The sequence below is a fragment of the Cicer arietinum genome, chromosome 6 (assembly GCF_000331145.2).
Source record: "Cicer arietinum cultivar CDC Frontier isolate Library 1 chromosome 6, Cicar.CDCFrontier_v2.0, whole genome shotgun sequence".
Lineage (NCBI taxonomy): Eukaryota > Viridiplantae > Streptophyta > Magnoliopsida > Fabales > Fabaceae > Cicer > Cicer arietinum.
In genome coordinates, this window is record NC_021165.2 from 68,228,259 (window position 1) to 68,246,539 (window position 18,281).

Here is an 18,281-nt window from a genome sequence, read left to right on the forward strand (position 1 = left end):
ACAACTAATAAAAGTCAACTTTCTTAATACTATAGCGGCGGATGACGCTATGGTCATCAATAAATGTTCTTTATTAAATAAATGTTGTTTATTTCCCTTGAATATATACGTTTGATACCAGTTTCTATCACAAAGTTATTAAGTAAATTAAAAGCACTTGGTACTTGTCTAAAGAAAGAAAGTATTTAGGTCTTCTAAGTCATCATCAGAAGAAACAAGGTTGCTGAGTTCTGAACCAAGAAATTTTTTCTGCCATTTTAGGAGGAATGGGTTGTTTTCACTTAAACCTTGATAATGATATCAAAAAAAGTTGTAACTCAATATTCATTACTTTCTATCTAGTTCCAATTTATATCATGGCATCAACAACATAAAAACTACTACATAGACACTTTCCAACAAGTAATTGGAACAATTGGCTACTTAAAAAAAAGAGTCACAAAACAGCCCAAATCAAACACAAATCAGATGCAATTAATAGATTGTTTCATGAGGGAGAAAACGGATTAAAAACAATCCAAACTGAAAAATAAAATCAATGGCCAAATATTATGAAATATATTTCTAAGTCTACTAACAAAAGTGCTTACAACACAACAAGTGCTTGCATGAGACCAATCACTGATGGAGTGTTTCCAGAAAGTTTATTTTCTTGCAATGACCTACCAATTTCACAAATATAAATATTAAAGAACTCCAATAGAAAGAAAGTGGACGATCAAATATTAAAGAACTCTCCTCAGCAGTTAGTTCGCTACTCCTCAGCAGTTTCATCAGTGCTCAGCAGTTCAATCAGTGCCAGGACTACATCGAATTCGATTGTTTTCTTAGAATGCTCAACATATAGGAATTCGATTAGTTTCATCAGTATCGAGACTGCAATGACTGCTTCATCAGCTACATCTATTTCTCCATTACACAGTTGTGCTACTAAAGGTTCAGTCACTCGAGTCTCTCTAGCGGTAAACATCCTGGCCAACAAAACAATTGGCTTTATCGCCGGAATTTGCATCGACGGGTTGTCAACCTCTTTAATTACTCAAAAGCTATTCAACAACAGCTTTAGCAGGATGGTAGTTTGTCTTAAACAATGTGACATAATCCAAAACAAACATAGCCTATAATGTTGGCTTCTAAATTTGAATAGTGGACTAGATCAGATGACAACCCAAAAGCTAAATATCAACTTTATTTGAAAAATTTAAGGAGGAAGAGCAAATGCCTAGAAAATTGGAAAAGAATAAAAGGCAAGCATTAAAGTAGGAAACAAGGTAAGTAAGCACACAAAAAAGAGAACCAAATTCACCTTGAATTGTCATTCCTAACCGTCTTTTCATTGCCAAATGACTCTTGAAGTGGATTCAACTGAAACAAGAAAATGTTAACTTAGCATCCCATACTGATGCTAAAAAAATTGAAACTTGGCACTAAATTGATGCCTCAACCCATGATTGCTTGGATTCAAGAATATCTTACTTCAAGAACTTGTTGTTCAAGTGTACTATCATCACTACCAGTTAGGCCACCAACAAAAGTAAGATATTGCATAATCAATTTTGTTGTCTCAGTTTTTCCAGCACCACTTTCACCGCTTACCAAGATAGATTGACTTTTACCTTCATTCGTCATTGTTCTAAATCATAACCAACAAAAGCTCACTAATGTGCAAAATATAAAATGAGAACCTACCAATTTTATCCAATATATCTTAGTCATATAGAATAAATTCCAACCTCAATTTAACTTTATATTCATTACTTTTTATCTAGTAACTTTATATTCATTACTTTCTATCTAGTTCTAATTTATATCATCACATCAGCAACTTAAAACCTACTATATATGATATTGTTTAAGTCTTAGAAGTCTAATAAACCAACTTATTTTAGTATCAAGAGCAACTTGTGACTGATATTTGCATATACTAGATGAGTACATTGAATTAATTAATTAATTAATTTTTCTATTTGATTTGTGTGAATTAAATTAATTTATAGTAGATGTGGTCCTTCAATCACAAGCTCATGGAATCATAGATAAAAGTAAATGGTAAAAACAAGAAGGTCGAGTCGCGGCGGTGGCGAACACAAGAAGGGCGAGCTGTGACAGTGGCAAACACAAGAAGGGCGAGTCGTGAGAGTGGCGAACATAAATCACTAATTTCATCAACAAGTGACAAATCACTAATCAAACAAATCACTTGTTTATGCACTTCTATCAACAAGTTACAAATCACTAATCAAACCAAAAACATAAAATAAAATAAAAAAAGGTCACAAGTTTCTAGTAATTAGTTCTTGCATAGCTAGCTCAACTATTAATCCCAAACAACAAAACACAGAAGCAAAACAAACAAAAAAACCTACCAAAATTGAAGTAAAAATCCAAAACACACATAAAAAAAATGTAGTGGTACAAAAAGTAAGAGTTGTGAAATTTATGATCGGATACCAGGAACAGAGGATAAATTGGATTGAGCGCGCTTTGATTCTAGGGTTCAAAATTGGATTGAACGGAGGAGAGATGAAGTTTCTGATTGTAAAAAAATGAAAATCAGCTGAAACAAAATGGGCCTAAAAATAGTGGTTGGGGCCAAAATATAAACATAAAAAATATAATTTTACAAATCAGAAAGTGTAGCGTCGGCCTTACCGACGCTAAAGGGTGGTTATATTTAAAAATAAATCAGAAAACGTAGCGTCGGTCTCACCGACGCTAATAATTAATAAAAACACAAAAGTATTTGTTACGCTAGCGTGCGGTTAGTCGACGCTAAATATGGAAGCTAAAAGCTGTTTTTCTAGTAGTGAATCGATGGAATTAGAAAGGAGAGATTTGTCGATGTCTTTGTGGCGTACGTTGGCATTACGGTGGAAGGACAGGAATCGGTGGTGTTACGATGGAAGGGTGATAGGTTTAAGGATTTTTAGGAATAATAATAAAATAGAAGGAATCTAAATAAGGAAGGAAAATGAAAATAAACGAAACTGGAAAAGAGAGAAGCAATGGCTAATTGCATGTTTTGTGTAGTAAATCTTTTAAATTGAAATGATTATAAATGCCAAAAAAATTTGTAATTAATTTGATTCTAATGTTTCAGCTTATTATGTTTTAGTTATTAACTTGCAGTATATTTCGAATTAAATGTATATTAGTTGGTTTTTTGTGTTTCGTTGTAAAAAAAAAAAAATTGTTTGTTGTTCTTTCATTCTTAAATGTTTCGGCTTATTTTGTTCTATAATAAGTAAGATATCCTCATTTAGTTTTGTTAGACTTTAGTCAACAATGGTGTTGAGTTGTAGTCTATGTAGAGTTTGTATATGCAATATGGGAGATGGTTATATGTACCTTAAAGTTGGATATCAATTCATTTGTTGTTTATCATCAAAATTCGAATAAATTCCTTTAACGATGAGAATTATATTACTCTAATATTTTCTTAATATATATTTGTAATATTGTAATTACATTTCTTTATATGTGTACTTGTTATAGTGTAATAATCTTATACATATTTGATTTGTTTGTTTTTGGTTTGTTATTTGATTTAAATTATAAATATTATATTTTATTATTTTATTTATTTTCTAAAAATAATAAAATTTTAGTATAAGTATTATGGAGAACAATATTTTAATTATAAATGAGTAAAATAGATTACTTGCATATTTTTAGAACCTTAGAAATGCTAGAAAAAATACTTTGGGGTAGACTGCTATTCACACCTCTGTTTATGCTTCCACGTACCATATTTGTTCTTTTACTAGGCTTTATACTTTTCCTATTTACTTTATGCATCCTATCTTCTGCTTCAAAATACACACAAATCTTGGTCTTCATTGTTTGGGCCTTTTTAATTCTGATTTTTGATACCTGCATTCGTGATTTTTGCACTCCCTAGTACTTCATCTCCTTCATTCAAAAGCACGCAACCTCTTTCCCCAAATTTAAACTCTAATCTCTCTCATCTTGAACCTTTTTCACAAGCCGCAAATGATTGCCTCTCTCATCTTGTAATAACTATTATTTTGAAATTGTAATTTTGATGATTCGAACAATTCAATCTTAACTTATTAGATTAACTATGACTTAAATTTTAACGATCAAATAGTTATATCTTAACTAATTAGACTAGCCGAACTTATAAATCTCAAATCTTAATTTCTACATTCCAACAATTCAATTTTAAGGAATTAGACAAACAATTATTTAGAAATTTTATTTTGACGATCAAATGGTTCAATCTTAATTAAATAGACTAAATATGACTCATAAATTATAATTTAAATTATCTTGCAGTTGATTCTAACCTAAATTGAATTGTTAGATAATTGAAATTAGACTAAATATTACTTAGAAATTATAATTTTGATTATCTGAGAGTTAACAAAGTAGACTAACTATGACTTAAAAATTTAAACTTCGACGATACAACAATTCAATCTTAATAAGTTAGACTAACTATATAACTTACTAATTTTAATTTCGATGATTAAATGATTCATTTTTAACTAATTAGATTAATCATGACTTAGAAAGTATGATTTCAATTATCAAACGAGATAGTCTTAACTAATTAGACTAAATATGACTTAGAAATTATATTTTCAATGATCCAACGATTCATTTTAATTTAATTAGACGCATTATGACTAATAAATTATAATTTTGACGATTCAACAGTTTTGTCTTAGCAAATAAGACTAATATGTTAGAAATTATAGTTTTGATAATCAAACGGATCAATCAATATTAATTTAAACTAAATCTAACAGAGAATTATAATTACAATGATTCAAGGGTTCAATCTTAACTAATTAGACAAACTATGACTTTGTAGTTATAACTTTGATTATCCAACAACTCAAACTTAATTAATCAAATAAACTTTGAATTTAAAATTTTTATTTCGATAATTAAACGATTTAATCTTAACTAATTTAATAAATTAAGACTCTAAAATTTTCATTTTAATAATCAAACAGTTCCATTTTCTCATAGATGTACGACGCTTTTTAAAATGTACCTATTACAGCGCTTTTATGAAAAAAGTGTTGTAAAACTAGTATAAGTATGCACCTATTACAACGTTTTTATTTATTTAAGAAAAACACTGTAAAATTAGTATAAGAAGCGCACTATATATGCATAATTACAACGCTTTTTTAAGAAAAACGTTGTAAAATAGTATAAGAGAAACACTAAGCGCTATATATTTATACCTATTACAATGTTTTTTTAATTTTAAATAGTAGTGTCGTATCTTTTAACAACACTAGATACTACAACGCTTAAAATTACTATAATAGACTTAAAAAAAGTACTGTAAAATTCTATTTTTAGCATAGTGTTTATAGTTATAATGTTGATTATCCAACAGCTCAAACTTCATTATTTATATGAATTTTAAAATTTTTATTTCAAAAATTTAACAGTTTAATCTTAATTAGTTTTATAAATTAAGACTCTAAAATTCTAATTCTAATGATCGAACAATTTCATTTTCTCCTTCAATTAATAATTCATATATCAAATTATGAGTGAATAAATATTTAAATTATAGGGCTTAAAAAATTGAACTAAAGTAGTATATATTTGATTTAATAAAATGAATTACAACAAACACATTATCATGGTGGCAAATAATTTGTCGGATTAAAAAAATAAAAAATATTTAGAGAAATCAAATTATGAAAAAATTAAAGAAATAAATAACAAATATTTAAAGAAACTAGTATAATTTCAATTATGTTGGGGATTCAACTACAATTTAAAAGTGAGTATATATATTCAGATTTTACTTCACTATAAAAGTCAATTCGGCTACTTCACCATAAAATTTTCCTAAATAAAAATATATTTTGCAATAGACCCAAAAAAGGAATATTTTGCATGATGTTAGTAGGATTGGTGGTATGCATGCACGTTGTCGATATGATACGTTGTCGATATGATACGATGACTTTGCCTTAGAGCATCTCCAACGGTTAACTCAACATGAGTTCATTAAGTAGGATCTATTGTGTCACATTATTTTGAATCAACTCATTTATTTTTTACTCCAACAGTGAACTCAACATGAGTTCATTAAATAAGACTCATTAACTATCATAAATTTATTAGCTATCCATCACCTAAAGAGGAGTCCAGGTGTTTTGTTAAAGATATCCAAGTAATTAAATGAAAGATATACTAAGTTCAGCCCAATTGTTATTGTTTTCACAATTTTATTTTTAAGAGAAATAATTAATTATCGTTTTCATTATAGTATATTTATTGTTGATTATAAAAAAAGATATAAATCAATTAAGAGTAGATTACTAAAGAAATAATTAATACATCTGAAAATTCAACGAGAATTTTATATAAAATGATAAATAAAATTTTCAACTTTTTTTATTTTATTTATATATTTAGAGATAAATATAATTTATATTAAGGGGAATAGAAGGAGAACTTCAACTCATAAATCAAATAAATAGTATGAGCCAACATCATAATGAAAGAGAATCCACTTTTTATGAAGGTTGTAGAACTCTCACTCATTCATATACTCGCAAATCAGACACCATAATAAACTAAATACAACGATAACACTACAACTGATACAGACCTAAAGTATGGATGGATAAAAATATGAGAAAATTAAAATCAATAAACAAAAAGATGGAATAGATTAAGAGATTGAGACAAAGTGTGTCACAATAAAAATAATTGATAAGTCATAAAGAATCGCCACAATAGTAAAATAAATCATTGATAAAATCGATACGAATTTGAATCTAAGAACTTAAAGAGAGAAAAATGTTATTCACAATTCTCAAACATATTTTATTTATTTATTTAATCTCAATTTGTGTTTTCTACATATGTGAGACACATATATATGTAGGAGCAATTGAGTGATTGATAGAAGAAAAGAAAAAGCACAATAAACCAACAATAGTCCTAATGGCTAGTTTTTTTTTTTAATAATTGTTTTGTCTACTCTTAATTAGAAAATAGTTATAACTTATAAATTGATTAAGTTTTTTTTTTATTGGATGAAGTATATGTAAATTTAACTATTTTAATTGAGATGTATTTTTAAAGTAGTGGACTCACCTGTATTTTATTCAATAAAAGAATGTGCGTTGAAAATATAGTGTCAAAGAAAGTGTTGCTAACACGACTAAAAAAATAATTAGGTTCTTTTTTCTTTTTCATTCATTAGAAGTATGGGTATGTAGAGGTTAGGTTGAGTCGTTTTTCTATCAAATTGATCAATTTCTATTAGGTTGGATAAAGTTTTTAACTCGTGATTTTTACAACAAAACCGAACCAAACAACCTGAATATGAGCAGATTGAGTTGGGTTGGGATCGTGGGCCATAAAGAAAAAATATTTTATATTTAAAAAATATATATAATTAAATTTAAATACTTCAGTATCTCAAAAATCATAAAAACAAATAGGTTAGGTTAAAATTTGTTTGAATTGGTTTGGATGATTGAGTTTGCAGGTTTATCCACACCCACGAACACCCTTAATTAAAAAAGATTTATTCAGAGTCATTTTTTAGTACAACCTTTAAATTATTTTATTCTTTACTTTTATTTAAATAAGTGATTGTCCACACATGTTTAATTTTTCTATTTCGAGGTTTATCTAGGATTTCATCTTTTGAATGTGATGTTGATTTGTACATCATTGTGGTGTGACGTTGTTTACTTTTCTGTCTTGGTGTAATGTTCAAAAAGACAAGAAAATATCATATTTTAATGAAAGAGATTTTGAAGGCTATTATTGAATTCAACAACATCTCAACTTTACATGTGACTTGTCAACACGCGACTAAATTAGTTTTGCTAGAGACCACTTATAGTCGACACGAGCGAACACTAACAAATATATTTTAAGATGGATGACATTAAGACTGCAGATCTCACATTATTTTTGACCAATTGATTAGTGGAAGAAATTATAATTTTGGTTTGGTTGCTTCTTATTGTCTTATGAAATTTTTATGTGCATAAATAGCGTGCTTTTGATTTTCTTAAACATTATATTTGATTGTACTATTTTATTTTAGTAATAATAAAATTTATTTTTTGCTCAAAAAAATATAAAGCCACTATTTTAGCATTAATAAAATAGTTTTTGAAGTTCCATAAAAAATTTGCTTAACTAATATTTAACATATTTTTAAGTATCCGTGGATATTTGCGGATAACATCGGATATTATATTTTAAATAAAAAATTATTTATTTACAAAAGTTATTTTTTTTATCATAATTATGTAGATTTTTTCTCCTATTTTGTTAACACAAATAAATATTAACACATAAAAACATTAATACATTAACGCACAGTAAGATATATCACAAAATTCTATCATAAAAAAGTAGTACATTAAAATATAAACAAAAAGTTGTATAATATGTCAATTTTATTAATTTATTATTTGATAGAGTATCTACAACTACATATATGATTACATCCGTCTCTGTCTCTGTATGCATTAACACTACTGGATAGTAAAAATATATGTTTATTTTATCCACATATACTCTTAAATTATCAGCTCCATATCTAGCTATCACGGATTTTACTTGCGGATATATGTAGGTACAATTTTTATTTATCATCTCTTATAAATGTACATAAATTATGGATATCCAAAAATAATTACCCTTAATTAATCGTGAGAAGACACTTTACTTGATTTTATATATATATATATATATATATATATATATATTGTTTTAAAAGAAATCATACATACAATCATAATTAACTAACACAAATACGAGATTTCATGTTCGAACTCGAAATAAGACGTTCAATCTAACAATATCGAGATTTGTCAATTGAGTTAGGATTTAAAGAGTACTGCAAAAACACTTGAAAATTTACCCAAATACTTGTCTCATCAACAAATAGTTATATTTTGGCAACAATTTAAGTATTTATTCAAGTTATTGTCACATATTTTAAGTTTTGTCTCTTCTGATAATTAGATTTTTTTGAGTTACGTTTGGTTTATATTCTTAATAACTTATTTCACTTTTAATAATAATTAATGTAATTAAAAAAATATTATAATTAAATTTTTTATTAAATGTTGTAATAATATTTTTTTTAAATATTCATTAAATATTATAAATGATCTATATTTTTTAATTTATTTTACAGCTATTTAGACACATATATATCCTTAATTTTTTTTATAATAAATGTATATTCACATAATTAATGTCATTAATTTCTTCCACTTACAAAATATCTTGAATAATCAACTCACTACAATGTTTGAAATAGATCTTAGCATTTAATTATAGAAATTTAAAAAATAAATTTAAAGAACCGTGTGCATAATTTAATATAAATTAAAGATAAATAGTGTAAACTGAATATAATTTGAAAGACCAAATAAAAACTTAAAAATTTTGTAGCAAAAATTTAATGGATCACAAGACGTATTTATGCCTATATTTTCTAAGCAAAATAACTATATATAGATAATTACTTGTGTGAAAGAAAATAAGATTTAAATTTTGCAATTAAATTATTTTTATTTTTATTTCAATAAATGGGTTGATTTTCTACATTCAAAACCTTTCATCCAGTAAAAAATAATAATAATCTGCAGTTTAGGTTCTGATTTTGGGTTTGGTGCACCTCTGAATAATTGCTTTCCTTACAATGATTAGAGTACTATCAAGAATGTGGTACCATATATTTCATTCAAAATGAAATACAAGCAAAAATATAGTTCTAAAGGTGACATATTTAGTTAAAAAATAAGATATTTAGTTAAAAAATAAGATTAGATATTTCAATTTTTAATTATCTTTCTGCTTATATTTTATTATAGAATAATATAGCTTTTGATAGTAATGATCATGTTGATGTATTGATAAGTATGCTATTTTGTGTGTAATCTTACAATTCTACTAGACAATTGGATCCTTTGTAACTAGCCATTAATTGATCAAGTGAATTAATATATTCAGATTCAACAATTATATTCAGATTCAACAATTAATGATAAGATCAATATACTATTAAGTAAACTAACCTGATTGTAATGGTATATTCACTACAACATTTTTTGTCTACTGCAACGCTGAAAAACCGTTGCATATGTGAAAAAAACCGTTGTCGTAAGACCGAGATATATGTCAGCTTAGTTGCTTATACTTGTAAATTAATATTTTCCTGAGATTTAATTAAATTAAATTAAATGGGATACTAACCATATGGAATTCTACTTTTTTTCTATAACATGGTAATCTAATAGTTAATGTGTAGTGCGCTAGTCAATGATTAGGATAGTTTTTCCATTTTGAGACACTAGCGCTGTCTTCTAGTTAACATTTGAGTTTTTAGTTGAGCAGTTAGTGTTTTATTTTGCATTGTTTGTAGTATAATTTGTTACAATGGTATTAGTGTTTTAATATCTTAGTATCTTATTTTGTTTGTATTTTGTTGTTGTTAATTAGTAACTCGTTGTCGTTATGTTACTTATTTGTTAGGCTAAATTACATTCGTGGTCCCTTAACTTAATTTCAGGTAACGTTTTAGTCCTTTATCTTTTTTTTTTTCCCGACTTAGTCCTTTATTTTAATTTTAAATGACAATTTGATATTTTATGTTTTAAAATTTCAACAAAGTTATCCTTTTTTAAACAAAAATTCAAAAAAAAAAATTCAATCAAAACTCATAAAATTAATTATATTCTTCAATATAATACAAATTTCATCAAATCCGTAACGCAAATCTTCAAATAAACTCATATTTTCATACTTTATTTGATATTATTAGAAATAAAGGACTAAATCGAGAAGAAAAAAAGATAAGGGACTAAAATGTTACCTGAAATTAAGTTAAGGGACCACAAATGTAATTTAGCTTATTTGTTAATATTTAGAGGCTGGTTATAGCAAGTGCTTTTAATAGCGTAAAATTTAAAAAGCCAGAAAAAAATGGACATTTCATATTTGGTTTCATATAATTGAAGTGACATGACAAGAAAATTGACATAAACAAATAAGTTATAATTTTGTCAATAAAAATTGTCGTATAAGTATATATTATTAGGTGACCAACTCTGCGTATGAAACACAATGTCATCTACTAAAGGTGTGTAAGCAAAGAGGAAGTCATGAAAGTCATGGGTGAACCGATGATCTAGGAAGGGGTCCAATGATGGGGATTTATAATTTTCATTGTTTGGTTGTTGAAATCATGTCTTTGTGGATTTGTACTTTTTAATAACAATATTAAAGATTTCAGCCTTTTTTGGCATTTTTTTTTATGAATATTGATGAATGATTTTGGTTTCTATTAACCTTTGTTTATCACCTTTTTATTATGTATCAAGTAAATCACGGTTGGATCGTTCATAAAAAAAATATTCGTCATTAATTAGATTTGAGGATCTATTACGAATAAGAAAAAATGATTTGACAAAATGATTTTAAGATTTTTACACTACTAAAAAGACCAATATAATAGTGTAAGAATCATCAAAAATTTCAAAGTGATCAATTGGTTGAATTGATTACACAGTCAAATTGTTTAACCTCTAAAAATTATGTCTAAATTGTTCACTCTGACAAGAATATTTTTAGATTTTTGAAGAAAAAGAATATAAGGACTGAAAGTTTCCTTTATTTTCTTAGTGGTCGAACATGTATGTTATTTAATTCAAGTGTGGGATGAAACAAAATTGAGGGCACAAATAGTTATATTATGTTTTTTATAAAATAAGTAATGTGTTTTGAGTTAAGAAAAAAAGAAAACACACGCTTATATACTCGATTCTCCCTTATGAGAATAGAAAATGAGTGAAATCTTATGAGTAAAAATTCAGGTGGGACAAGCAAAATATTCAAAGGGACATAGTGCAGGGTGCACCGCATGGCACAATGTTCAAAGTGATTATTGTTTTTGATTTTACGATACAAAATATTTGAAGAATAATAAGTATTAATTAAAATATTATAATTGAAATTCATAAAATTAATGTAATTTTTTTAGATCTTTATACAATTGATATATAGCTGAAAAAGTTAACATTTTAATTCACACAAAGTTTATAATTTTTATAAAGCACAATAAACATAAATTTTTAGAGTTTTACACAATTCAATCAAATAAAATGTGTCTGTTTTACAATTATCATATCTGTTAGAAATTTTCTTCTTTAAATGTATCACCCCTAAAAAAATACACAAATTAATTATACAATTTATTCAAACAAATAGTTCACAATTCTCAAAGTTACAACTTACATTCACAAAATAAAAATAATTCATAAATTCACGATCTCACATCCACACTACACTAATAAAAAATAGTAAACAATTCACAATTCACACACTAAAATTCACAATCTCGATTCTCACACAAACCATTCACAATTCACACACTAAAATTCACAATCTCAATTCTCACACTAAAACCGTTCACAATTTATAAAGTCAAAAATACAATTCACACACTACTACTAATTCACAATCTTAAACTAAAAAACGTCTATTTTTCTCAAAAAAATTTTTGGAAAAAAGATGATATATTTTTTTCGAAAGAATTTCAAATTTTGTTTCTTCTGATAAACTAATTCAAAATTTTTTTTAGCTAAAATTTTGTTTAAAATATTAAACTGACTTATATTTATAAACTGAACGTGATTTTTATAAACTGAACCAAACTATTTATAGGTCAAATTCAATTCAGTTTTTACACCATAAAAATCACTAATCGTGAACACATCTGCATTCCACTCTACAGGAATAAGAAGTGTCACTATCCCTAGTCATAAAAGGTGTTAGCTTGTTCAAACTGAAAACAAAGGTACTTAAGGAAAGTGGAGAGCTATTACATAAATTTTAGAATAAATTTAGGATTTATTTTGTTTTGATTCAATTAACATTTGAATTTTCGACAAAAATAAAATATCTCACCTTTGTTATTTTTATTTTATTATTTTTATTTTTTATGAATAAATATTAAATTATTGGATAAAATTAACACATTTTGTTAAGATTGGTGTTGCTTTATTTTTGCAAGTCAACTTCGAGGTTAGATTTGGAGGGAACATATTTGCAACTCATTAGATTTTATTTTTGAGCGGTGATTAGGAATCACTCTTCATAAGAGAAAATCGAGTAAATAATATATATTGCTTGCAAACTTAAATACATTCAAATCATATTACTAATAAAGTTATGGCATTGGAGAAATCTAATGTAGTTTTTTATGACACACTTGTCACTTTAGAATTTAAGTCTTTAGGTATATGTCTTTGGGTTACTCACACCTAACATTTTAGATATAGAAGATTTTTTATGTTTAACATACAGCCATGATCTAAAAACATTTATAAATTATTTGTATAAATTTTATATTACTGAATTTTATATTCACTATATATTGAAGTGATGTTTTTTTAGTAAATAATAAACATTGAAAATTTAAAAAATATCCGAATTGCTCACTAACCCTTTAATATTTTGTGTCGAGCCAAATCGTGTCAAGTGTCTTGATCAAGATTTTGGTCCATGTCTTATTTTTATGATTTTGAAAGTTGTTATATAGTTATAAATAAATATTTTAATATTGCATGATATTTTAAAGGTTTTGAATGGAACGGTTTTCAACTATAAACATTTTCGAACTTTTTAATTTCAGCACTTCCATTGTTCCACATAATTTATGATAATTTTCTTTAAATTATTGTTTAAGTTTAGGCATTACACGACGTCATGTATATTCTCTCTGTAATAAAATAAAATAAAATAAAAATGATACATCAATAAATAGCATTAAATATAAGTAAAAAATTAATATTTTTTTCGTCCTGTTTAATTATTATCATCGTATATTTAATATTTAATTGACATATTACTCTTTTGATAATTTTTTTGACATATTCTAATCGGTTGAAATAGATCAAAGTTTTTATTCAAATTTATTTCAAAATCAAACTGATACATAAAGGATCAACTATATGATCATAGTTGCTGGTACAAGGCACTTATTTAACAAATGAGCATAAAACATTAATAACAACCTAATGATTTTCTATAAAAAAAGCCTAACAGTATATTTAAAGGTGCCCCAGCTTCAGACGATAGAGTTAATTAATGCAAGTTCTTTTTGAGAAAGTTCTTGTACCATTTTGCAGAAAGTTTTGGGTACCTTTTTAATCCATCTTTATAATCTACAAAGGTTAATCCAAACCGAACAGTAAAGCCTGCAAACCATTCGTTACAGTCCAAAAATGACCAAGCGAAAAATCCCTTAACGTTTGAGCCGGACCTGTATTTTTTTAATATTAAATGGCAAGAAATTAAAATATATAAATTGTGAGTATATGATAATAATAATATTTAAAAAAACATCATCTAGTAAATTAAAATAATACTAAAGATTATTTTACAACTGTCATCACATAGATTTGAACTCATCCTTAAAAATTACAAGATCAAATTTTTACCATCATCTAGTAAATTGTGATTATATAGTAATACTAATATGGTTTGGATATTGATTTGAAATGTAGTGAGTTGGTCGATTTGAGCATATGGAAATCAAGTTTTTATAATGTGCCATAAAAAAATTGTTGTTGTGATTTTATTCATTTGGTAGGTCATAATATCCTCGAGATTGTTTATTGGACCTAACTTTATCATGGCCCAACTTTATCTATACACTTTAAAACAAAACTACACATAATTAATGAAGTATATTTTAAAAAACAAAAAAATTGTATTTTGGTGTGCAGTACACATCAGATGACATAAAAACTATGATTTTTGGATGTCTACTTTAAAATGTGACTTTGGGGTTGAAAAAAATTGGTTATTATTTTTTTTTAGCTTGATGGAGATATGTTTTGGGCTTCTTTTGGTTTGGGTTATGTTTTTATTTTACGCATATACTCTAGCAGAACTAGTGCTTTTATGTGTTATTTACTTTAATATAAATAAATTGATTTGTCTTTAGAAAAAGTTTGTTTTCCAACGACTCACCCAAATCAACATACATCACTGATTTGTTTGGTTAAGATTTAATTGAAAAATTATAGAGTTTTGTCTAAACTCAAATTGAAAAATTATTTGATTTATTAAAATAATCGATTTGGCCATACCCAACCAAACAAGACTCAATTATAGTACTATTATATGAGATAATTTAGATTCACACTTAAAACATCTAAAAAATAGTAACTTACTTTATTGCAGAACGTATGTAGTAGAAATGACGATAATAATAATCAATTCTGTAAGTATCCAAAATAGCTTCTTTCACTGGAAGTGTTGCATCGTTGAATTCATTCATACCTATACATTAAATGAGATATACAATATAAAAATATCATGCACCTTCTTTCAAATTTAAGCATGTAATTACATAATATGACTATTAATATAAATTAATATAATTTAACTGTATATTTACCATTTTCAGTGATGTAAACTTCGGGATTGTTGTATTTATCCTTGATATATAATAAAAGATCTCGAAGTCCTCTTGGATAAACGTATATCCAAACCGAAGCAGCCTAACATTATTATGTATATTCATTATTTATTTCATCAAATGGATTTATATTGAAAAGAAAATTATAATATCATTACTCGAAAAATAATATAAAGACAGAAAAATAGATATGAATAAATTTTCACGTCACCATATTTAGTGGTAGAATTAGAGAAGCTTTTCAAATTTTTTTCTCTAATTTTCTGACATTGATTAAATTTTTTACTATTAATTAATTTAGGTAGTTAGAGACTTACCCTTGGACCTAGGGGTATCCCATGTTTTTCAACTGCAATTATGAAAATAACCACAAAAAACTATTAAATTCAACATATTTATGATAATATTTAGTGAACTAACAAGAAGAATATATAAGTCTCCCTTACATGAAGTATTTGACATAGCATCGGTTGTGTAAGTAGGTTTTGCATTAGCTTTGGGAGGTGCATTATTAATATAGCTAGAAGAATAATAGTTTAGGCCAAGAAAATCAAATGAACCCTTGACTAGAACTGATTGTCGTGGAGAGAATTTAGGTAATCGATTTTTCACAATGTTTCGCATGCTTACAGAATAGTCTCCAGTTGTTAGTGGTTCCATAAACCTGAAACCAATCATACAAATTAAAAATTAATTTTCAATTTGTTAATATTTTTCTACTCCATATTTGTACTTGAGCATCTTGTTAATCTTTTCCAAATGATTGGTTATTGGTACTAATACTCAACAAAACTAAAGTATCGTTGTACTACATGCCATATTAGAAAAATGCTTCTAAGACATGGTCACAATATTTTAATACACCTTTTATTATTTTCCATACTTCATGAGCTGTATCAAATAATAAATAATTAATGAGTTTTAAGTTATATAAATTTTATTTAATAATGAAATAAGTTTATGTTACTAAATAGTTTGTTTCTATTTTTTTTTTTTTACATTAAAGGGTGAGAAAGGGGTGTATTTAATTAATTACCATCCAAATTGGAAATCAAGTGATCTCTTTGCAGCCTCTTGATCGGGTATGCTTTTGTCTCCGAGTGCTATGAACCAGTTTGTAACCAACGTTATACCAATCTTTCCCTTTTGATATGCCTGCACATATATACAAATTTAATTTAACTTTAAAATTATAAGAACCATACTAAAGTGTAATAATAATAATAATAATAATAATAATAATAATAATAATAATAATAATAATAATAATAATAATAATAATAATAATAATAATAATAATAATAATAATAATATTATTATTATTATTATTATTATTAATAATAATAATAATATTAATAATAATAATAATAATAATAAATAAATAAATAAATAAAACTATTTTAATTATATATTTATCATGTAGTTTAATTTTAACAAAATTTTATTCAATTAATCGAATCGAAGTAATGAACATTAATTAATCGATGGTCGGATACGAAAATTGTAGTATTTTATCTAAAACTATTAATGATGTGAAAAGGTTAAAGGATATTTGAAGAACTTAATTTGAAAGTAAGCTATTATCTAAAACTATTAATGATGTGAAAAGGGTTAAAGGATATCTGAAGAAGAATTTAATTTGAAAGCAAGCTATTTATACTTAAATTTTGAGACACTTTTTTAAACATATGATCTTTAAATAATAAAAGTTAAATATCAAGATGAGAAACTTATTTATACGCTGACAGTGATAGATATAGATGTTGTTGATCATAAAAAAAAAAGATATAGATATTGAAAGCATATTTTTTACGAAAAATTTAAGGTAACTCGTTTTTTATTCAAAATAATATGTTTTTCAATTATTAATTTATGTTTTAATGAAATATTTTAAAAAAATTATATTAATAACTCTCCTTTACATATGCCTCAACATGCTTTATTATTATTATTATTATTATTATTATTATTATTATTATTATTATTATTATTATTATTATTATTATTATTATTATTATTATTATTATTATTATTATTATTATTATATGTTATCCTAAAACCCAAAACAAATTGTTGTGAATTAAGAAATGAACCTGATACTTGGTCTTATACACATTTACAGCTTTTGCATGAGCAAGAATTTGGTTGTGTGTAACTATATAGGGTTCTGTGCCAGAATCACCACCTAGACACTGCGCATTGGTCGAACAACGACCTGGTGCTGTTGTTCCTATTGCATAACCTCCATTACTAAATAACCATGGCTCATTCAAAGTAACCCAATTCTTCACTCTATCTCCAAATTCTTTGAAACAAAGATCCGCATAGTCTCGAAAATCATTTCTGAAAAACATTAATATGGAGTTCAATAAATCATAGTCATCAACACATTGAACTTGCTACGTTAGAAAAACAAAATGTGAAATGAAGACTCACTGAATGCGAGAACTTAAGAAACCACCATATTCATCTTCTAAGACTTGTGGTACATCCCAATGAAAAAGAGTTACAAAAGGTTCTATACCTACAAATTTATTGACGATAAATAATATTTTTTATTGAACGTCCATTGAATAATTAAAATTAAAATATAAAATGCAATAAATAATTTGGACAATGTGTATTTTGAATGGTACCATGAGCCAACAGTTCATTGATGAGATTGTTGTAATATTGTACTCCTTCCCAATTTATGCCTCCGCTCAACTTTCCCTCTAGTGTACAAAGTAATATAAAAAAAGTGACGTTAAAATGGATGGTGTGAAGCATATAGCCTCCAAATAAGATAATATATATATATATATATATA

General features: G+C 26.1%; 2 protein-coding genes across 6 annotated transcripts in view; both read right to left on the reverse strand.

The window, feature by feature from the left end:
• Positions 1-453: 453 nt before the first annotated feature.
• Positions 454-3,028, reverse strand: LOC101502484 (protein OPAQUE1). Of its 5 annotated transcripts, none has more exons than XM_004507072.4 (4): positions 2,452-3,028; positions 1,477-1,633; positions 1,307-1,365; positions 454-971 (listed from the first exon to the last, which is right to left on the reverse strand). In XM_004507072.4, exons 2-4 carry the CDS (start codon positions 1,627-1,629, stop codon positions 755-757), a joined length of 429 nt encoding a protein of 142 aa, XP_004507129.1. In that variant the 5' UTR covers positions 1,630-1,633; positions 2,452-3,028; the 3' UTR covers positions 454-754. The 5 variants fall into 5 exon arrangements, with proteins under 5 accessions (XP_004507129.1, XP_073225970.1, XP_004507131.1 ...); XM_073369869.1 differs by having other exon boundaries at positions 1,477-1,616; positions 2,452-2,997; XM_004507074.4 differs by lacking the exon at positions 2,452-3,028 and having other exon boundaries at positions 454-662; positions 1,477-2,444.
• A 10,907-nt stretch (positions 3,029-13,935) lies between these two features.
• The window catches only part of LOC101503882 (non-cyanogenic beta-glucosidase-like), a 7,117-nt gene continuing 2,771 nt past the window's right edge, over positions 13,936-18,281 (reverse strand). The window contains exons 5-13 of the mRNA XM_004507076.3: positions 18,109-18,186; positions 17,909-17,996; positions 17,566-17,815; positions 16,509-16,627; positions 15,919-16,136; positions 15,790-15,821; positions 15,452-15,554; positions 15,225-15,333; positions 13,936-14,308 (exon numbers count right to left, since the gene is read on the reverse strand). Coding sequence (XP_004507133.1) covers positions 14,131-14,308; positions 15,225-15,333; positions 15,452-15,554; positions 15,790-15,821; positions 15,919-16,136; positions 16,509-16,627; positions 17,566-17,815; positions 17,909-17,996; positions 18,109-18,186 — 1,175 coding nt within the window. The 3' untranslated portion in view covers positions 13,936-14,130. The remainder of the gene's footprint in view (positions 14,309-15,224; positions 15,334-15,451; positions 15,555-15,789; positions 15,822-15,918; positions 16,137-16,508; positions 16,628-17,565; positions 17,816-17,908; positions 17,997-18,108; positions 18,187-18,281) is intronic.

Coding starts and splice junctions, on each gene's coding strand:
- LOC101502484 (XM_004507072.4), bottom strand. CDS start 1,629: ATGACGAATGAAGGTAAAAGTCAATCTATCTTGGTAAGCGGTGAAAGT. Junction 1,366..1,476: donor TTGAACAACAAGTTCTTGAA/GTAAGATATTCT, acceptor TTCTTGTTTCAG/TTGAATCCACTTCAAGAGTC. Junction 972..1,306: donor GTTAGGAATGACAATTCAAG/GTGAATTTGGTT, acceptor TTTGTTGGCCAG/GATGTTTACCGCTAGAGAGA.